The sequence below is a fragment of the Dermacentor silvarum genome, chromosome 4, assembly GCF_013339745.2.
Source record: "Dermacentor silvarum isolate Dsil-2018 chromosome 4, BIME_Dsil_1.4, whole genome shotgun sequence".
Lineage (NCBI taxonomy): Eukaryota > Metazoa > Arthropoda > Arachnida > Ixodida > Ixodidae > Dermacentor > Dermacentor silvarum.
In genome coordinates this window covers 175823824-175846871 of record NC_051157.2, presented here as the reverse complement: position 1 = coordinate 175846871, position 23048 = coordinate 175823824, and the positions used below count along the sequence as shown (strand labels likewise).

Sequence of the window (23048 nt, the reverse complement as noted above, 5' to 3'; positions counted from 1 at the left end):
TGTTTTGCTTTTTCACGGCGATTGTTTTTCACCGGTTTATCATTGTTGTCGCTCTGACGTTCGACGCAAGACGCGCTTTTTGTTGCTGTTCCACCGGTTTATCATTGTTGTCCCTCTGACGTTCGACGCAAGACGCGCTTCTTCTTGCTGTTTCACCGGTTTATCATTGTTATCGCTCTGACGTTCGACGCAAGACGCGCTTCTTGTTGCTGTCATGCTGACATGTTCCTTGCTTACGCCCCTTCTCGACCTGCTGGTACCCCAATATGGCGTCCGCGATGACGTCCGTGCAACCTATGTAGTAATGAGATCCCTTTAGAAAGCACGTACCACATGAGATGGGACTCACCAGCAATAGTTTGTCAGCGTTCACGAGCAGTTTCTCTTTGGCCAGAGCGTAGAAAGAGCTCTCGGGAATGTCCACGTTGGGGTATGGGGAGTAGATGACACGATCATGGATACGAGCCTTCATATTTTCGGGAAACATTTCCTAAAGCACTGCACGAGAGAGGAAAAATTATGCGCTTAAGGCTCATCGCCTTCGTTCAGGGGGTCCGCGAGCCACGACCAGCACGACAAAGAACCAGCGGCGTAAGGAACAGAAACTGCTTACGACGTAACGAAGAACTCAAAAATCACCGCAGTCTCGCGGCTGACAGCTGAAAGCGTAACACGAAGCAACACGCACCGGAAGAGCCAGGCAAACGAGTGTGTCGGCTAAGGGGAACGACAAGAGAACCGCCGTAGCAGAGAATGATTCACCGCAACGTCGCGGTCGATAACAGAACAGGCAAGACGGAAAAGGAAGCGCCGTACCGTCCAGTCCAACAGGGGTAGTCGCAAAGGCGAAATAAAAAGCTCTCACTTTCGGGGACACTGAGCAAAACGTTTTCCCACGCGCGAAAAGAACCATAGACGGGTCGCGCACCACCAGCTCCTCACCAGGCTGATCCCCCAAAAGCTCCAGAGTGAGGACATCGATGACTTCTTATCGGGCAGCCAACTTCCCGAGCAGCGCCAACGCAAGTTCTCCCAAAGCTAACCTGATAGGTGCGCACGCTCCATTCCGCGTGTGCTGTTGTGGCGCGCGTTTCAAAGGTTTCCACCACGCGTGCAACAAAGCAGAGCCCAAACGCCCGACAGCACATAAGAACTTGTTAATTTTGGAGAAAATATCCTTGATTTCTACTCCAATAATACTGCGGTAAACGGACAATGATGGCCTTACGCAATTGCAGCAATCACAAGAAGTTGTTCTGCACAGTCACGCTTATCAAATGTATTCCGGTACATTAGCCACATCCTGCCGTTTGGTGTTCCTTCAAGCGCAATCGCCAAACTCTTGGTTTTTACATGACGCCACCACCACCGACACTTGCGAGCGTATAAAGCTTCGCTTAAAAATAATATCGCCGAACATACGCCAGGAAATGTAAAACCAGAGATCCTCCTGCAAAACAAGAATTACTTGCGAAGTGACTCAGTAATATTAATTGTGAGACCATTAGGTATCCAATAGTACGTTTTTGTTATGAGGCATGCAAGCGAATGTGGTAAGCAGTTATAGAGAAATCGTTTCATTTACTTGAAAGAAGGAGTAGAATAAATCAGCTCCGCCACTTCAGGAGTTGAATTGGTCAGACTTTCACCATTCCAACGAGATAAAAAGGGCAGAACTGACGCAGCTGCTCTCTATCCGCAATGCAGCGGGAATGAAATGGAAGGCCCCACTGCACAACTCTGCTTAGTAATGTAAAAGGCACGGAAATAAGTGTTTAGTCAAAGGCATGTTCTCATTTCAAGTTTTGCCCTACGTTCAACACCCTTGAAGAACGCAATTTTGTTGAATCACTATGCAAGAAAGGTAATACAAAAAAGTGTGGCATGTTACATACAACAACCAACAACATGAAATTGGTCGCTTTCGCCTAGACTGCATTGAACATTTTTGAAAATTGGTTAAACTTTTCCGGGAAACTGAGAACAACAGTATGAGCAAGAAGTGTAGCGCATGCGAAATACCAAGGTAGGCTGATGTTCGCGTAACCGGTAAGATAAACTTTCGACATCCACACACCTATCGAAATGAGTTAGAAGCAAGAACTCGTATTAGAGTTTACAGTACATCATAAAGACGTCTCGGTTAGGGTCTTACAGGGCAGCCGTAATTTTCATAGGACGGCAAGGTGACTTCCATGCAGCTTTGAAAAAAAATACAGCGTGTCACGCTCCCCAGGCTGTTCCCATAAAGGCTTTCTTTTGTGATGCGCCCGAATATCGTTGATGCAGTATGGACAGGTTTCTATAGTTTCACAACAGCATGTCAACAAAATCAACTTATCTTTTACGTAATACGCATGTCAAAGCTATATCCTTCCAAACGTACTTGTTATTGGATTCGCTATTCCTATGGCACTTACCCGCCACAGATTTTCTATGATGTGCTTTGCTTCATAAATAAATGGCCCTAATTGTTTTTATGAATGAAGTATCTTGTTTTTGTGTATGCAAATCCAGTTCTCTAGACATAGCTTGACGGAATTTAGGTGATAATAGTGTGAAATACCTGCCATAAAAGAACATAACTATTGGGAAATAACAGGCAGTACGGTAACCAGACAAATGTTAAAAATATACATTTCTGCCGCTAGAATTCTCCATGCGACATTGTTACTGGGAAAGTATCTGTAGGCAAGCAGGTAGATAAGAACAAATTTTAAATAATGGATGGATAAGGACGTCTGACAGAATGTTTAGTAGGGTCCTAACAACTGCAATTTAAAATACAAAGTATGAGGTTGTACGTGCCAAAACCATGATCTGATTATGAGGCAGGCCGTAGTGGGGGACTCCGGAAATTTGGACCACCTGAGGTTCTTTAACGTGCACCTGAAACTAAGTACACGGGTGTTTTCGCATTTCGCCCCCATCGAAATGCGGCCGCCGTGGCTTGTGATCCACGCATTTTAATGCAGGATAACCGCATGCATGACATGACACCACACATGCATGATATGACACCACATGACATGACAGTTTGGCAGCGGTGCGCAAGCAACAAGCACCAGACTAATTCTTCTGCTTCTTGCAGTGGTGGATGATTATTCAAGGACGAATCTACTGGATTCAGCACGCACTGGACAGACTCGGCAGGACAGATTCAACCCCCACTCCGACGCAAGTTCGGAGCCTGATAGCCGCTGCTTTTTTCTGACGTGGCGCTCTGTCATAGGCACCGATTAGCAAGACTTCACCGGCTTCGGCTGCTACAAAAAGTCTGTCGGCTCGGCGCCTACGCACAGTTTGGCAGCGGTGCGCAAGCAACAAGCACCAGACTAATTCTTCTGCTTCTTGCAGGTGAGCTATACCTCTAGTTTTAGCTACATACGCTATAAGTCTGCGCACCGCTGCCAAGCTTTATTACGCTTTCATTATTTTTGCATTGCGTTGTGTTTCTGTGTTTTATTTGCATCGAATTCAGTTTTTGATTGCAACAATGTCGAAGGATTTCGTGAAAGCTCTGGATGGTTTCAAGCGTTAAATGAGACTTGAAATGCGCTTTGTCAAAGAAAGTGTGAAGTTCTGCAGCGACACTTGCGATGAAGCCAAAGTGATTGACACAGAGTTGAAAGCTTTGAGCCAGGAACTCAGCATCCTGCTAAAAAGTAACGAAGCTTTCAAGAAAGAAAACAAGCAGCCAGCGCAACGAGTCGACGAGCTGGAACAATATAGCCGTTTGAATAATTTAGAGCTTAAGGGCGTTAAGACAGTCAACAATGCTGATGATGTCGTAAAAAAACTTGGCGAACTCATTGACGAATCACGTTGTGCTGCTGACATTGACACATGTCACAAGATAACAACACGAGTGACGGGCGAGGGCAACGTTATCGTTCGTTTGGTGCGCCGCGATAAGCGACAGGCGCTTCTTGCGAAGGCTAGAAAACGTCACATCACAAACGAGATGCTGGGACTACCTGGATCTCATCGGGTGTATGTTAATGAGCATTTCACCCGTGCTAATAAGCAACTACTGGCAGCCACAATTGCCCGCAAGAAAGAAATGTCTTGGAAATTCGTTTGGGCGATCGGGGGCAAGATTTTCGACAGAAAGAGCGAATCTTCCAATGCCGTCAGGATTGCCGATGAGGGCGATTTGCGCAACATATCACAATAGTTGCATCATTTTTCGCTCAAGTGATCATGGCCAGGTTTCAAGTATCGACTTGTTCTCTATACAACCCTGAGTATTTTAACTCTAAGCTCTGTAACCGGCAGCAGGAACTGTCTGTTCTCCACTTTAATATAAGAAGCATCAAAAACAAAGGCGACTGCCTTGATAACTTTTTTACCTCATTAACAACAGAATTTGATGCTTTAGTATTCAGTGAAACTTGGTTGCTCACACATGATAACCGTCTTCATTTCAATAACTACGCATAGAACGGTCTCCTACGGAAGAGGTGGAGGCTGAATACGTTGCTGAATATATTAAAAGCTGCTACCCGCATTCTGTTCTTGACAGCTTAATAATGAGTCCCAATGTCGAATGTTTAACTGTATCACTGCCCAATATAATTGTCGGGGCAATTTATAGGCCACCGACTGAAAATAAGCGACACTTTCTAGATTTTTTTGAAAAATTACTTTAAAACTTGAATTCTACCGCTCCTCCATTTGTACTTATGGGTGATGTTAATATAAATTTATTGCATGGCGATCAGAGCACTAGAGATTTAAACACTGTTATTTCATTTTTTGCATCTTCCAATCGGATTACTTTGCCTACAAGAATTACTTTTGATACAGCCACCCTTTTAGGTGTTTGTGTTACAAGTGTTGTACCATGTAATATTGAATGTGGCTTTCTGAGTTCGGACATTAGTGATCATATTCCATTTTTTTACTTTATCAGCAGAGTGCACAAACCTATGGTTACCGTTGATAGATACATAACACGGTAAATAAACGATAAAACTCTGAACAAATTTCAATACCTAGTTCGGAATATAAATTGGGATAACATATACGATATTGGTGACGTAAATAAGACGTACTCAGAATTTATTAGAAAGTTTTTAGACGCCTATAATAATGCTTTCCCACTAATCAGAAGAAGATTAAACAGGAAGAAGTTCAGGAAGCCTTGGATAAACAAACATATGCACGCAAAAATTCGCACAATGAACAAGATGTACCACCTTTTCATTTCAGAGTTGGGATCCCAACCATCTAAAGGAGTATAAAGAGGTATCTAAATCAACTGAATAAGGAGTTAAACACAGCAAAAACAAATTATTTTATCGAGCGCTTCATAAGAATCCAAGACGACAGTGGAAAGCGAAGGTATGAAGTAACAGCGCGTAATGAACAAAGACTAGAAAGGAACGAAGACCACAGGACAAGCGCTGACGGCCAACTGAATGTTTATTATAAGAAAACTAGCCTTTTTATACATACTCAAAATACATGCGCACATCAAACACTCGCTAATCACAATGCCAATCTTTCTTTCAGTAAGTTTATTTCTTTCTCCGATAGTAGAAGAGAAGGCGAACTGACACAATTGTCACCTTCGATGCTGATCCAAAAGGCCTCTAAAATTTCTCTTTCCTTCTTAGATTTTCCTTTTGCTATAAATTGCGTTTTATTAAACATCGGAGCGCATGCGTGTTTCTTACAATGGTCAGCTAAATGGCTACCATATCCGTTCTTTACGTTATTGCAGTGTTGACGAGCACGATCATTGAGATGCAGGCTTTCCCCAAGATGTCACATCTGTGTGTCAGACAATCCTGCAGAGAGAAAAAGCAGAACCAGGCAAAAAAAAAAGAAAACGATCAAGACAGGAGAACAGTGCACGTTGTTATGTACGTGCACAAGCTATCACACAATCTTAAGAAAGTTTCAAATAGGCATAATGTGACTTGCTTTTCAACGCCCCTTGCGAGCTGTTTTCGATTTGTGCACGCATGAAACCAAGACACAAGTCTCCCGCTTGCACTGTCAATCACAAAACCCGATTTTTGTCCGATTGCACAACTATGTAGTGTATCAGATTCCCTTGAATTGTGGAAAAGTTTACATAGGTCAAACTGGACAATGTTTCAATGATCGTGCTCGTCAACACTGCAATAACGTAAAGAACGGACATGTAGCCATTTAGCTGACCATTGTAAGAAACACGCATGCGCTCCGATGTTTAATAAAACGAAATTTATAGGACAAGGAAAATCTAAGAAGGAAAGAGAAATTTTAGAGGACTTTTGGATCAGCATCGACGGTGACAATTGTATCAGTGCGCCTTCTCTTCTACTATCGGAGAAAGAAATAAACTTCCTGAAAGAAAGATTGGCATTGTGATTAGCGATTGTTTGATGTGCGCATGTATTTTGAGCATGTATAAAAAGGCTGGTTTTCTTATACACATTCAGTTGGCAGTCAGCGCTTGTCCTGTGGTCTTCGTTCCTTTCTCGTCTTTGTTCATTACGCGCGGTTACTTCATACCATCGCTCAACTATGAACCAACTAGCCCTCATAAAGTTGTTTCTAAGACAGTGGTAAAGTATGGAGAGAAGTAACTAATCTAACAAAAGAAAAAGATAATTATAATGTGCTGAACGAGATCAGTACGCCGGATGGAAAATTATCTGGTTTTGATTTAGCCTGTGCTTTTAATGAGTACTTTGTCAATGTTGTTAAATCGCTCGGTGGTGCACTTGAAGCTGACCATGCATTTATTAACACTATTGCTTCTTTATCGAAGTGTGTTTTTTTCACCCACTTCCTCTCAGGAAATAGAGACTTTAATCAACAAGTTAAAAATGATGTATCTGCAGGTCATGATGATATAAGGTCTGTTCCCATCAAGTACGTAGTGCCTCTAATATCTGACGTATTGTCTTATCTTGCTCATCTAATGTTTACTACTGGCATGTTTCCCGATGACCTAAAAATAGCCAAGGTATGGCCAATATAAAAAGGTGGTAATTGAATGGAAATGTCAAACTACCGACCAATCTCTGTGTTACCAGTGTTTTCTAAAATATTTGAAGGAGTCATCAATTGCAGGCTTGAATGTTTTTTTTTTTTTTTACTAGACAGAACCTCATATCTGTTTCCCATTACGGTGTTTTGAAGAAAAAATCCACAGAGCAAGCACTGCTCATTATTAAGGACAAAATACTTGAAAATATAGAGCACAAGCACTACACACTTGGTCTATTCTTGGATTTTCGAAAGGCGTTCGCACAGCACGGTATTCTCTTACAAAAGGTAAATTACTGTTGTGTACGTGGTATTACACATACCTTAGTGCAGAATTATTTACGTCATAGGACGCAATACATACGGGTGAATAACGTTTCATCCAACCGACTGACTGTCACTTGCGGAGTCCCTCAGGGCTCTATATTGGGACCACTATTGTTTTTAATATATATCAATGACATTACCAAACTACCAGGTTCTCATGACATGACTATGTATGCTGATGACACGACCGTATTTTTTACCACCAAATCTCTTGTCCAAGCTGAGGCTATGGTAAACAGGTGTTTAGGTAACTTACAATCCTGGCTACAATGCAACATGTTTTCCTTAAATTTATCCAAAACGAGCTATATTATTTTTAGGCCAATTTTATACTGCTGATTTCTATAAGGGTCAACATTCAATTTGGACGTGTAATCATACAACAAGGTGATTGCATTAAATTTCTCGGTGTCTGGTTCCACCAGAACCTTTCCTGGAACACGCATGTATCAAAACTAGCATCTGAAATAAGTAAAAGGGTTGGCCGTCTTTACAAATTAGCTAAACTGGTACCCGTGTGGTTGAGACTGCAAATGTATTATGCGCTTGTATATTCTAAGTTATCCTATTGTATTCTAGTATGGGGAACAACTACGACCACTAACTATGAGAAACTACTAGTACTTCAAAAGAGAGCTTTGCGGTGCATTCATGGTTGCTATGGCAGACCAAAAGATTTTTCCGCGTCACTGTTGTTTCGCAGTTACGATTTGCTTAAAGCGAACCAAGTCTACCTTTTTCGTTTGCTGCAGCATGATCAATCCAACAAATTACACACCCAAAACAACCCCTTGTCTAATGAAGCTTACTATTTTCGAAAACAAATCCACCGGGTCCCCAAGACGCGTACTATGGCAAACAAAAATTAAATTACCAAGTAATTGCGGCTATAAATAAAATGTCGACAAATGTTGATTTTGATGTTTCATTCAAAGTGTTTAAAGAGGACACAAAGAAATATCTTATCGATTCTGGTCCTTGTTTTGTATAACACCATTTTTACTACTGTATGTTTAAATAACTGCATCATGTGACGCTTGCATGTGCAGGTGATTTTGCATTTATATTGTTATATTTTCAGTGATGTGTTTATGTATTTGGATGTCAGATTGTACAGGGAAGCCAAGGCCTTCGTCAGGCATTCCAGCCTTTAGCCCCGGCTCCCTCCTTTGTATGAAAGGGAAATAAACTGCACTTCACTACATCATGTGGTACTTCTCCGAATGCATGAGTTCCAAGGTGTTTATATATTATGTAGTTGTATTTACAACTGCGGCAGTTGTACATCGGCTTTCCCTACGAATGTGGCAACCGATTCGAGGCGCCCTCCTTGTTTTGAGGGCATAGTATGCACACTGATATCTTTGGCTACCTTTCTGCATCGACATCGCCAGTGCGACGTATACAGAGAAACTCCTCTGCCGCCACGTGCACGTGCTCGCTCGTGGAGAGTGTTAATTGAGGGGCTCTGGATGCGGCTAATCGGCCTCTCTTCCTGCTTCATAAGAACGAATCAAATTTTAAATCTGCGTACGAGATATGTTATAGCACCCCACCTATAATATTTGTCTACCTTCTACATAGCAAGCAGCTTAAGTTGAAAATTTCGGCTCCTCTTATGAAGTGGCCGCCTACCATCCGCTTGAAAATGATTGCCGTAGAAGCATATTTATAGGTAGCGCCGTTTTAGTTGAATCTGCTGTGAATATAGGGTTTCTTTCCAGTTTCTTTTCTCCTGTGGCATCGTTCCACCGGTTCACTATACAGCTACACTAGACCACTCTCAGTACAACAGCGAAGTTTGATTGGTGCATGTTTCCTCCGAATCAATTTAATTAAGAATCGTTCCGCCGAAAAACAGTTCATCGGCGGTTGTGAAATCCCTACTGCTCTGCGCAATATACCGTTAATAAATAGGGCAAAACGAACAGACCCAGTCATGTGATGCAGTACTGTTGTACGCAGGAAAGTAAAACACGAGCTCCCATGTGCGAAGAACGTATGCTGCATCAAGCCTCGGCGATGGAAGCCACTGACATAGCGAGCCGCCTGCTGTGTTCAGCTAAGCTAGGCTTTCATGTCTCACTATCCAGAACCAATCGTAAGAAGTCCACCAAGATACCCCCAGAGCTTCCTGCCGGCGTGAAAGGACAGATCATTGACGCATCACTTTGAGTAGTTTGCTGAAGTTCCACACATCTGCCAATTCAAAATCCGTGCGCTTTCTTAAGGTCGACGGAGAATGCAAATCGTTTAGATCGACCATTTGAAGCGATGGCCTCGAGAATCATAGATGCCTAGCTACTACAAAAGTTCTCACCGTGTCGCTCAGGGTGCTTTATTTACCATCCGCTTCTAACTTTTGCAATATTTACTCATCGCACATTACAGCGTAATCGCTGGTTCTCGCTGTGGTTCGTGAATGCACACCACTATTCGCTTCGCGCTTGCAATATCATGCAAGATTTTTTTCAGGATAGGATCGGCAACAGCATACATGTAGGCGTCTTGAGCCAACAATCATTGCCTACATGTGGGGCCTGCATTACGAACTTCACATCACCTGAAATTTAGTAAAACCAAAAATACACCAATGATTTTAACATTCATAAAATAAATTGCTTGCGTCAATTCAACGTACATTCCCTTGATTCAATAACGTGTGCAGAGCTTACCTCCGTGTGAACCACCAGTACCGAATGCGCTGCACGCTTCTGTGAGATTTCGGACGTGTGGGCGCTTGGGTGGAAGCGTCAAGGAAGCAGTGAATTACAAGCAAACGGCGCCTCGAGGGAGCTTCCCGGAAATACAGCCCTACCAGCTTCTACTGAGGGTATACTGGAAGTGTTAACTGAATCAAGCATGATGACGTCCTTCAAAACTCCACGATCGCCTATAATCTACGAGCTTTTGCGCGGAAGAGGCGTTGTCAGAGGAAAGCCATGGTGTTATCGTGTTTTCTGGCGGCTGCGCTTCAAACCGTATCTTATCTGGCTACTGCAAAGAGAGATGACTCCTTCGAGGACCGTCAGAGTTTCGCCTATTTCTATTTCGTATTTTCCTTTCATTGATAACTGTCTACTCGATCAATAAAGGTTCCAGAGAGTAGGCTAGAGGTGCTATCAATTTTTTTAACTATATATGGCAATCTCTAGAAGCCAAGTGTGTTGAAAGTCGTAGAGCTCTTATGATGAGGCAAAACGGATGTGCCTGAATTGGGGTCAAGTACTGCCGTTGCATTAAATTTCGGCAACGCATTGCAAAGGCGGACTTATTGATTTTATTTCGCTTTGGAGAGCAGGGCATATACGCTGATTTGGCGAGCAGGACAGATGTAAACTGCGAAGCCGAAAACGTAGTTACCGAAATGGGTGGCAGGAACAATTTGTGTTAAGGCCCGATCACAGGGGACTCATTACAAGCGCCTTCCCTGCGCGCCTTGCCAGAGACCGCGGGGACGACGTGGATATTTGCCGATATCATATGCCAGCACAGGCGATGGAAGTGGCAACCTGAGCACCGACAGCATGTGGTTAACAAGAAAACTTCCCTCACAGGTGCTGAAACAAGTTGCTTTTAGTTCTATTCTCAACGCTGGGAGTAACAGCTGGCTTTTTGTTATGCATTTCAAAACAGTGTAGTAACTCTAGTATTGATAAATAAATGAAAAAAGTTGCAAAACATACTCTCCAACAAGCTCTCCTAAAACCCAACGTTTCCGCTGAGGGTTATCTAGCAGTACCGGGCTATGTGCAATGAAGCGCGTAGTATGTGTGCGCATCGTTGTGGCTGGTCGCGCTTCCCTTCGTCATACCCGCAAGGACCCGGAGCCACGTAAGCTGAAGCGTACGCGTGGCGACACACATATCGCGTGCTCCGTGTGGTCGGGCCTTTTATCTTAGGCAAGGTGATATGAGAAGAATAAGCGGTAGATTGAATGCACCAGGATGCCCCTATCTGCTGCTCTTGATGCTTTCGAAAACTTATACAATATAGACACGTGTACTTGTTTATCTTTCTCGGGTGACCGCGTTTGACCGTCTAACAAGTGTTATCGCTCAGTGCCGGACGCGCCAGCATGTATCGGAAGTTCTTCGAATGTTATCGATGATTGTACCTGATTTTTGTTATCGCTGAGACTTATGTAATCTGATTGCATGTATGCGGGCCACGGATTGTATAGTGCTTTCTGCAAAACTCGCTGGCACCAGCGATTACTCTGGAACCTTCGACGAGTCATGTATAAAAGCCGACACGCTTGACCCGCTGATCAGATTTCTACGATCGCCGACTGTGCTCGCCGCTATCGTTGGACTTCGAGCATAGAAAAAGGAATTCAACAATAGCAGACACCTCCGCAGAGCCCAGCGGCCAATTCGACTGCAGCGCGCCAAGTGGTCGGCATCAATACCTGAACCGCACATCCGGTTTCGGTTTTGGACAAGCGCGTTTTGAAGGTTAGCTGGCACTTGTTACGAGGGCTGCGCTGCTCGGTGGGGCATTTTCTTATTTCTACTGCTCAATCGCGCGCGGTCTTGGTGCGGAACTGTTTTATTGTTTGGTAAAAATGATTGCGAACGATGTTGATAAGCCCCATCGAATCTATGCCACGTGCAATTTCGCAAAGTAGACGCAACACGCCTTGTGAAATGAGGAAATGTTTATTTTTTCTACATAAATGCTCGGTCCGGGCTTTTTGTGCATTCATGCAACGTTGCGGCCCCAGGTAAGCAGTAGTTCCCGTACGAAACTCCACCGGATGGTATCAGCTGAAAAAAAAGTAATTTACAAGAATGGGGGAAGGGGGGGTCATTTTGGTATTTAGACATAGGAATACTGCGTGTAGAGGCGAAACGCGCGAAAGCGGTGAATGGGCGGCATTACAAACAAAAGCAGTTCGCTTTTACACACATGGCGTCATGCTTCATTTATTGCACGAAAAAGAAAAGACTGCCACCAGCAAAAAACCTAAGGGAAAAATTAATTTCTATCGGAAGGTCATTAATATCGATAGAAATAGTAAAGGGCCCAAAACAGAACCTTAGGGAGCCCCAATGTTACGGCACCTGGTGATGATAACGAGTCGTTAGCTGATACAAACTGAGAGTGGTTAGCCAAGAAACATTCAATCCATTTGAGAAGATTGTGGTCAATATTCAGGGTACTTATTTTAAGAAGGAGTAAATGATGTGACACAAAGCCTTAGCAAAGTCTAAAACTATACAGTCGGTTATTAAACCACTATCTAAAGACGATGCTAAGATACTAGTGATAGACAAGAGCTGAGTCATTCAAAAAAATTCTTTAGAAAACGGTGCTGACAAAAAATGAAGAACCAGTTGCTCTCAAGAAACGAGCTTAGAAAATATAATGTGCTCTAGATGTTTACAGGGAATGTTTGTTAATGAAATAGGCCTATAGGTAAGAGGATAATTCGGATTATCTTGTTTGAAAAGGGGAGCCACCCTCGCTATCGTCCATTCAGCCGGCATTGTGGAGTGTTCAACAGACTGGGTGAAAAGATGTCCTAAGTATACGCTGGAATAAACAGCAGTGTTTTTCAAATACTTCGAAATAGTGTTGTCCACACCGCAACTAGACCATAACTTCACGCCCTGGAATAACATCACCATGGCTGTGAAATCGATGACGATGGGGTCCGTGGGAAAACATCATGCGTAAGAACTTCTGGGGCCACATCAAAAGAACAATCAGAAAAGGATTTGGCAAAGGCGACGTTTAAGGCAGCACAACAATCATCACTTGTGATAGTATTCTCAGCGGCATCAGAAAGCTGAATGACACTTCGTTCCTTCGGTCTGATAATGCTCCAGAATTTTGGTAGATTGGTGGAAATAAGTGAAGGCAGTGTGTTATTTAGAAAGACATGTTTGGGCTTCTTTGATAGCTAATCGCTAAGTGCGCAAAACATCGCTGTATGCGTGCCAACGCTCTGAAGTGTGAACACGTTTTGCAAGACGAAAGAAGTGTTTCTTCTTATTCAAAAGACGTTTCAAGGCGACGGTGAACCATGGTGATCGGGATTATTTCGCACTTTGGCATAATGGGACGTACTTATCAACTAGGGGCGCGACTGTATATTTAAATGAAGCCCAATTTTGATCAACTGTTCTCTCTAAGAAGGCAGACATGCAGTTTTCAATGAAGAATGAATGTTCGGTGTTAGTTGATGGGTAATCGCCTCCCGAATAGTCTCTAGTTGTCTTGACGCTGTTTACTTTCTTTATTGAATATACTGTTATTTCGAATTAAGTGAATAAGCCAATGGTCGCTCAAACCGGGCAATTTATTAATAGCATGTAAAAGGTCAGGAGCAGTGGTAAGAATTAAATTTAGCAGGTTAGATGTACCGGAGCCAAACCTTGTAGGTCTTGAAACCAGCTCTGTAAAATTGAACTGTATGCATAAGTTCAAGAAGAATTGGCTGACTGCCTGAGAAGTGTCTCGGAAATTAGGAAAGGGACAAGACCAATCTATATTGGAAAAATTGAAGTCACCTAAGAAAAATAAAGGCAGTGAAGGGTATCTCGTAACCAAACCGTTCAATACATCGCATTAGTCATTGCAAAAAGATGGTGTCGAGCTCGGTGACCTAGAGCACGCACAGAATTATGCACTTGGTAGTCAAGGTTTATGCGGACACAGATTAATTCAAGGGCCGCGACGTTGACGATATCTGATGTGAGGTAATCGGGAACAGCAATCAGTACACTACCTCTGTATTTTCAAGTTCCGTCTTGGCGTTAGATGGTGTAATTTGTTTTTTCACAGTGAACTAATTCTGTATTGCTGATAGTGTTTGAAAGCGAAGTCTCCATCAGCAGCACCACACTGGCAGCGCATGAGTCAATGAAAGACCATAAATTATCACGTTTGTTTACGATACTCCGGACGTTAGTAAACGTAAGCGATAAATTCCGGCGGACGATATTAAGATCACGTCTTTGGCTAGTATAAAGATGTATCTACGTTAGTGTGGCTAGTGCTAGACGAAAACCCGGCTGGACGAATGTCACTAATTGGTCCTAATTCACACACACAATGCCTGTTTCCGCGGAGTAAACATAACACTTATTGCCAATATGAAGCTTGTTATACCGTGCCAAAAATTTTTTGCCGCCTTTGCGTACCAAACTCAAACAACTTTTTCCTCACATCTCTTGTCGCTTTACAAAAATCTTCACTAATGGTTGCTTTGGAAGATTTTAAGTTGTTTTTTTAAGGAAGAATAGTTTACCTCAGTTTAAATAAGACAAATTTAAGAATAATAGGTGGACATTTTTCAGGGACAAAACGGCCTAGCCTGTGGGCGCGAGATATACGTTCTTCGTTCCCGTCCAAACTAAAATTAAACGCGTTATTCAAAACGGACCACATTTCATGCTAGGATTCGGCGCACGTCTCTTTAGAACTCTCTCGGTATGAGCGACCTTCGAAATCGTTCAGCCTCTGATCAAGTGTCACGAACTGCGGAGCAACACTTTGAAACTGCAGTTCCTCAAATGTGCAAATGCTTGTTTGAACTACCTTAGTACGACCTTCAATGCCTGCAATCTGCTTTTCCATGAATTTTGGCTGCCTTAACTTCACTGAGCGCGGTCATAACTTCGTCATGCATAGAATTCATTTTTTCATGTAAAAATTTTATAAGCGAAACTAGCTCGCTGTATTGCCGTGAAGGATCCTCCTTAGGGGGTCCTTCGGTATTCATTTCTATGTCACCGGGCGTGAGCAACAACTTCGCGGCGTGAACGCGTTCACAAGACAAAAACACACTTGCGGTCATGGAAGTACTGGCAAAAACACATTGTCAGATTTTTTGCAAAACAGTGAAGGAGCTGACCCTACCTGCACCAAGAAAGGGAAACGTGTTTGATGCATGTTCGCAATTGCCTACTTCCATGCCCACTAAGAGGATTCCAGTGTTGCCGATTTCTTAAGCAGTGTTTGGAAGATGATGCACCAGTCGACGCCAATGACATGGTCAAGGTGAGGTGTGGAACGTTATCTTCAAAAAAGGAAGCCGTTCTCTCGCAGCGAAGCAGTCCCGCTGACGGTGTAGTCAAGAGCTGGAAGCTGTCATCTGACGTCAGCAGCAATGGACGCAGCTGCGCAGTGGCGGCGCCGGGAGGATAATACCACGATAAGCAGGATGAAGAGCTGCACCAAGAAACGGAAAAGTGTTTGATGCATGTTCGCGATTACCGTACTTCCATGCACACTATTGATATACCAGGTATCACGAAACGGCAAGGGCATTCTTTGTGTGGTTTCCGCGAAGCGGCCAGTTCACCAGTGCCCGTCTAGACGACGACAGGGTCTGGCGCTGACTATTAAACAGTCAGCAAAAACGCTATCTTGGAGGTGATAGTGAAAGCGGTAACGACCATCATGACTAGGCTCCTCATACTGCAACAAGGTGACCCTCACGGAGAGCCCACTAATTGATGCAAGGGACAAACGTCGGCGACTGCCGTCGACGTTAGCAGGAGCGGCGGTAGAGCCGACATAATTACTCAGATCGTCCTACATACAGGTTTTGCCTGCTTCGAAATGCAACGACGTCGACTGTCACTTGAGGGCGTCACGGCTGCGTATGTGCGGGATTGTTCCCGTTTTGACACGTCATACCGTGTTCGCTTACGCGGTATACGCGCTTACGGCTGACGTAGCTTTCCGAATGACATCAGCTCCCTGTGACCATGGACTGGCAGAGCCAGCCAGCGTGATGTAGTAGAAGGGGAGGATCTCTCGCTGGATGAGATGCTCAAGTGGCGGCAAACTCACATATACTACGCCGCATATCAAGACTCACTCCGTAAGGACACCATCACTGCCACTGCCAAGGCTGCGGTATGGAAACAGATGATCTCCAGGAATAACAAAGTGAGGCCTCACAAGTTACTCGAAGGTTCATACAAGGCTATTTTTCGTATTCGCGGAAGTTTGAATGCCTCCCGATTCAGCCAATTCCAATTCTCCAAGCAAGCTTCTCTCTACGGCAGCCGACCTTCCAGCCACTATGGAACTGCGACAAGACGTCGTTGCCATCAACCCCACCACCAACACAGTTACCCTCAGCACGGAAACCTACGATCGCCTGACGAAATATCTCGGCATCAAGTCGCTCATGGTCGGCGGCCAAGAGCACGAAGTCACCTCCTACAGCGTTCCGAACTCCGAGACGTGCAAAGGCATTATCTACATTGACAGAGTATGCCTTGGAGAAGTTATATACGAAAAAGACATTCTAACCATGCTTCGTGAGTGCAACCCACAAATGCATTTTCTAGAAGCTAAACGAATGGGAAAAACTTCTGACGCAGCCCTCGCGACTTACCTGGGAACGCAAGTTCCTTTCTTGGGTCAAATATGATATGGAAATGCTCCGGCGCAAGCTTTTCTGACAAAGAATAGAGGCCTGCAGACGCTGTTGGAGAGCTGTAGATCGACCGGACGTGTGTCCTACGCACAAAGAGGATACTTGACATAAATGCGGAACTGTGAATCCTCCGACTGATCATGTGTGCATTCCCAAGTGTGTACTGTGTAGTGGAAGTCATGATACTGGATCCATTCAGTGTCTCAATCTTCAAGGCTGACAAGACTCCTCCTCCATCAAAGACCAAATCTTCTCCTTCGATCAAGACGCAGCAACCTCTTCCTAAGAAAAAAAACGGGGATTGGCCTCTTCTATCGCCTGCTCCCTCTAACAAGATGCCAAGCCCACCTCAGCTAAGCTGGGCATCGGTAGGTTCCCACAGCTTACCTATACCTAAACATCCTGATGCCCCCATCTATGCCCTCCTACAACAGATGCAGGAAGAAAATCGTGTTCTGCGCAAACAAATTATCGACCTCGAAACCCCTTCACTATGTACAACTACTACTTCTCCAACTGTACCCGCTATAGATAAACAACCCACTATAACCCCTCCCCTTGTCAGTGAGAATGGCAATCACATCTTAATCGTAGATACTTCTCCTCCTCTCACTACAACTCCTCCATAAAGCTTAAATCTATTGTGGATGGAAGAGATACTTGGGATGAACATGATAAGTTGAGTCGTAAACTGGCCGCATACATTCTAAACTGTAACAACCGCTTTGAGGCCTCCGAGAAACGCATGGATGCCGTAGAGGCTATGTTTGAGTCCCTTACTACTAACTTTCATAACCTCAGTAGCCACATAAACGCTAAATTTTGCCAGGTTGACGAGCGACTTACCGAAATTGATGAGTGATTCAATCAAATAATCGAAAGACTCGATCGCCTCCATGGCCGCATCCCCTAAGCGCTCCAAAATATTCGTGTGACAGTGGAACTGCAGGGGCGTTTTCAAAAAGAAGGTCAGTCTGCAACAATACATAGCCAATCTCATGCAACTCCCAGCAGTCATTGCTGTACAAGAAACGCATGGTTATGTTAAATTCCCCGGATACAACACATTCTAATGCAGAAGATGCGAACATCCCAATACCGCGATCCTAGTACAAAAGCACTTGCTCCCATTTCGACGGTATCGACATTGACCACAACTTCATAGACATACTTCATAAAAAGACCCGGACGGCGCCCCTTTACATCATTAACATTTACAGCAGTCCCAGCTCTAAACACCACTGCTTTACTACCGTTTCTTCTCGTGCTAAACAGGAAGCTCAGAGAAACAAGCTCCTCATTGTTGGCGATTTCAACTCTCCAAATCAGCTATGGGGTCATACAACATCCACACCTAAAGGACGAGCTTTATGGATCCACATTCAGGATCATCAACTCACCCTCCACAGTGACTTCGACACACCTACCCGCCTAGGAAATAGTTTCTCCAAAGATACATAACCAGATCTCACCCTCACCTTTCGGGTCAACTTAACTAAATGGGAAAACCTTCAAATCACTTTTGGTAGCGATCACTTCGTCATTCAGGTTTCTGTTACTTTTCTCACAAGCCTTTTAACACGCGACCTCCCAAACTTACGGATTGGGACAAATTTCGGCAAACTCGTGCAAATTATGTTCCCAATTCCGTACTTGATCTACAGCAATGGATCAGTCCACTTCAAACGGATGTTGACAGTCATACTAGAACTATGCCACCTGATGCTCCCTTTCATACAGCTGATTACAAACTGCTAAGCATGTGGCAAGCGAAGGAATCGCTATTAAAGCGGTGGAAAAGACGCCGCCACAACCACAAGCTTCGCATCCGTGTAGCTAGACTTGATCATGACATACAAGCATATGCGACGCAACTAGTTAATCAACAATGGCGCCAAGCATGTGAGAGCATGCATAGTAATCTCAGTAGTAAAAGGACTTGGCAAATTCTGACACATTTGTTTGATCCCTCGAACTCGCGTGCGCAACATAATCACTATATCACTCAATTATTGCACAAACACAAGGATAATATTCCCCATCTTTTTAAGTAGCTTGGACGATTACAACTCCGTCCAATCACAACTCACCAGAACACAAACTGTACAGGCGAGGTTAATGAACTTCTCGACGCCCCAATAACAATGACAGAAGTTCGGCATGCCCTGGTTTCCCTTAAAACTACATCTGCTCCGGGTACAGATAACGTAAGTAACAAATTACTCCGAAACCTGGACGACATATATGTCTTCGCCCTCACAGAATTTTATAATCCATGCTTCGAGAACAGCTCCCTTCTGAACGAATGGAAAACCACTAAAGTAATATTTGTTCCCAAACCCCAATAAGCCCTCTGACGTATCTAATCTTACACCTATTTCTCTCACGTCATGCTTGGGCAAAACGTTCGAACATGTCATGCTTAATTGCTTAAATAAATACGCGGAAGGCAATCAGTTGTTCCCGCCAGAGATGATTGGCTTTCGCCAGTGACTCTCTTGCCAGGAAGCCATGCTAAGGTTCAAGCATGACCTCCTCACCCCTACAGGTAGTAAAGACACCCGAGCCATCTTCGGACTCGACCTTCGCGGTGCATTTAACAACATAGATCATGAATCCATCTTACGTGAATTGAATGCTATTAACTGTGGTAGAAAAATGCATGACTATATCCGCGAATTTCTTACAAGTCGTACAGCCGTCATTAATCTCAATGATCAAACTTATCCCCAAATCACCCTAGATAGCTTTGGCACTCCTCGGGGATCTGTGCTCTCGCCGTTTCTATTTAACCTAGCTATGAGGTCTATTGCAGGGGCGCGCACACAAATACCGGATCTACAATATGCTTTGTATGCAGACGCCATTACCCTATGGATTAAGGGTGGTTCGGATGGCTACATTCAAGATACCTTACAAGCAGCTGCAGAGGCAGTGGCTACGAGCCGGGTTCACGCACCTCGAGTGCTAAATGTGAGCTGTTACTTCTATCCGCAATTAAACGCAATACGCCCAACATTCAGATTAATATTAACGGGAAGGCCATCGGTCATACCATGGTGAATATGCCGGTTCTCGTCCGATATTAACAGGAAGCAAGTTTACGCCGTGGACAAAATCCGTGTACTTGGCATGCACATTCAATTGAACCGACTCAATACTTGTACACTTCAAACGGTTACTGCCAGCGTAGACCACACCACACAGATTATAGGAAGGGTGTGTAATAAGCATGGAGGTTTCCGTGAAGCAGAACTGCTACGACTGGTACAGGCGTTTTCTGTTAGTAAAATCACATTCTCCCTTCCCTATCTCCACATAACTAGTGCCGAGGAAGATAAAGTTAACGCACCGGTACGCAGACTGTACAAATTTGCCCTTGAAGTGCCAATTGTAGAGCCTCCACTGAGAGAATTTTGGGCTACAGGTACTTTGAATACATTTAGTGAGCTCGCAGAAGCCCACCTGACAACTAAATACCAGCGCTTATACAACACTCACACTAGTACCAATGAGAAATTTAATATACCCCACCCGATTCATGAGAACTTTCATATACCTCCTCTCCCTAAGAATATGCATCCTGTTTATCAAGAACATAGAAGGCAACAACGAGCTATAGCCCTACAGAAAAAATTATGTAACTGCAAAGGCGTGGTCTATGTCGATGTCGCAGAGTATCTGTGTGGACACAAATTTGCCATATCAGCCGTTCACTCCACTGGCAGTGTTGCGACGGCAGCATCCATTCCAGCATCTTCGGAGGAGGAGGCGGAGGAGGCGGCGGTGACACTCGCCGCAACAATACCTAATGACTCTGTCATAGTAAGTGACTCAAAAACTGCCATATAAAACTTTGGAGCAGGTAGAGTTTTAAGGACCTCCCTAGCCATCCTATTCCGTTATCCGCCATCCCAACATCTGAGTTTATTCTGGACACCTGCTCACGCAGGCCTAATCGGCAATGAAACGGCCAACGCAAGTGCTCGAGCTTTCACGAACCGAGCGCAGGCTAGACTACGGGACTGTTCAGACGCCAATAATCTCCCTCCAGCATTCAGCTCCAAATACAGGTTACTTTCAAATCGCGACATTTGCGGGCATTACGGCCAAGGTCGCCGAACCCTCCCACCTTTAATGCGTCGGTCTTCACGCATACACGAGGTGCTATGACGTAGACTGCAGACGCGCACTTTTCTATCTCCTACCTTACGTCACAAAATTCACCCTGGAATATACCCTACCTCAGCCTGCAAGTTTTGTCCCGCTTGTAGAGCGGACCTAAACCACATTATGTGGCACAGCTACAACCCCGAACCTCAGGAAGCTATCCTGAGATGGGCTGAGGTGGTAGAGGCGGCCAACCGGGGAGTAGGACAACCTCTCTCGCCTTCTTATCGCACCCCCTTTACATTTATTATGGGATAAATAAAGTTGTTTCTCTCTCTATCTCCCGATTAGTGACGCAGTCACGCCACACTTCGCTCCATTTGCAGCTTGCCACACGAGATAGATTGTCCGCGCCATCCAATATTTGCCGAAATAAAAACACTATAGAGATGCACTTAAATTTCGCATTAGGGACTATCGTAATAGCCGATGAATTTTTTTCTTTCCTACTCCATCGCTGCTGCCACACGAGAAGTGTAAATTGCCGGTACTAATATTGTGCCTGAACTCACAAAGTTCCTTAAAGATAGTCGGCAAGAAATGCGTGACATACGAAGCGCTATCGAATAAGAACTTCGAAAATAATTCAAAGATATGAAGCACTGTATTGATTTCTTCAGCACTCAGTTTGATGCAATAGCTACATGCTGTGCAGCAATTGAAAAATAAAACGCCTCTTTAAAAACGGAAAACAATGCTTTGTTACCAAATGTCGGGAACTTGGACAGCGAGTGTCTGGCCTTGAAGAGAGGGTGACAAACCAGGAACAGTACTCAAGAAACAAGAATGTTGAAATTAAAGTTGTCCCATCCACTAAAAACGAACATCTTTCTGCAGTTTTAGCGAAGCTCCGTGGCCTAGTTAATGAGCCTATCTGTGACGTAGATATCAACATTTGTCGCCGTGTACCGCTGAAACACGCTGGCTGTCCGAATATGGTTTAGTATTATTCGCGTTCGAAGCGTGATCGGCTTATTGAAAAGGCGCATTTGGTCTTGGTCACTCTTGTCACACTTCCATTTTCGTAAACGAATACCTGGGCCCAACACAAGAGAGTAATAGCTGAGCGGGTTTACGGGCTAGCGAGCTCTACGGGCGAGCGGAGACGGCATCGGAACGTCGCACGAAAGAAGAGTTTTAGCTCAGCGATCCCTCGCTTGGTCGATCAGAGTAGAGTGGAGTGAGGGGAGAGCGGAGTAAAACCCCTTTTCGAGCACAGTAAAATCCCTATATAAGAAAAGTACCGCCATCCTTTGATCAAGCCCACTTCGCTCTCTCCTGTATCTCCGATTGGACGATGATAGCGCGCGCTTTGACTTCTTTATATATTTTTTTCGCCTCGGAGCCATGTTGAAAGTCACAATGCGCAGCCGCAGTCTCTGGCGGCGGCGGCGCGCGCCCGCCCTGCAAGCTTGAATGTGGACTTTCTAGGGCCGCAACCGCCGACTTGCTTTCGCAAGCAAAAAATAAAGAAAAAAGCAAACGCTTTCGGAGAGGAGACAGCGGAGGAAAGAGTAGGTGTCGGTACTTTTACTATATAGGGGTTTTAGAGCGGAGCGCTTTGCTGCGCCGCCTGTCGAATAAGGTTGGAGTTGCTGTGAAAAAGATTTGTACGCTCGCTTCAGGTTTTCGATCGCGGTCATCCACTTCAAATCATGACCTTCAAATAGTCGCCGTTGCTGAAACCTCTCGAAGTAAGACGTCCTCTTCAGTGGTCAAACACCTCCGACAATTTTTCGCCTAGAGGCGAGCCAGCACCGCGTTTGATTACGACGCCGACGACATGCCGCGGTTCGTGCGAGTGGTCGCCATGTTTGTTTTGCAAAAACGCTGGTCCGGTGCGCGCGCTCCGCGGCGGGGGTGATAGCAGCGAACGAGGGGCCGTCCGTAAACTCGCCGTTCGCCCCAGCGTATACCGCACATGGGCAGTGGCGTCTCCGCTCACCCGCTGGCCCGCAAACCCACTGTGCTACCAGTGGCACGAACAGTGGCACGAGCGCGTCTGTGACCACGTGACGTGTGCAATCAGGCAAGCACTAGGCACACCTTTAGTAAGCCAGAACTGCGGAGCAGCCATGGCTTCGGATCGGAACATGATCAGCGCGCCTGGCGCCGCCTCCTACAGTAGTTTGCTTGCCTCATCAGTTCACCTGGCGCCACC

At 44.7% G+C, this 23048-nt stretch overlaps 2 protein-coding genes across 4 annotated transcripts in view; both read right to left on the bottom strand.

The window, feature by feature from the left end:
- Positions 1-9268, bottom strand: part of LOC119450780 (uncharacterized) — a 177998-nt gene extending 168730 nt beyond the window's left edge. The window contains exon 1 of the mRNA XM_049666225.1: positions 9248-9268. The gene's annotated coding sequence lies outside the window, so the exon portion shown is untranslated. The remainder of the gene's footprint in view (positions 1-9247) is intronic.
- Positions 1-10235, bottom strand: part of LOC119450779 (uncharacterized) — a 93811-nt gene extending 83576 nt beyond the window's left edge. For 2 of the 3 annotated variants that reach the window (XM_037714281.2, XM_049666223.1), the window contains exons 1-2: positions 9990-10235; positions 350-498 (exon numbers count right to left, since the gene is read on the bottom strand). In XM_037714281.2, the coding sequence (XP_037570209.1) occupies positions 350-487 (138 nt within the window). In that variant the 5' untranslated portion in view covers positions 488-498; positions 9990-10235. The remainder of the gene's footprint in view (positions 1-349; positions 499-9989) is intronic. The other variant, XM_037714280.2, reaches the window with a different exon arrangement.
- Positions 10236-23048: the final 12813 nt, after the last annotated feature.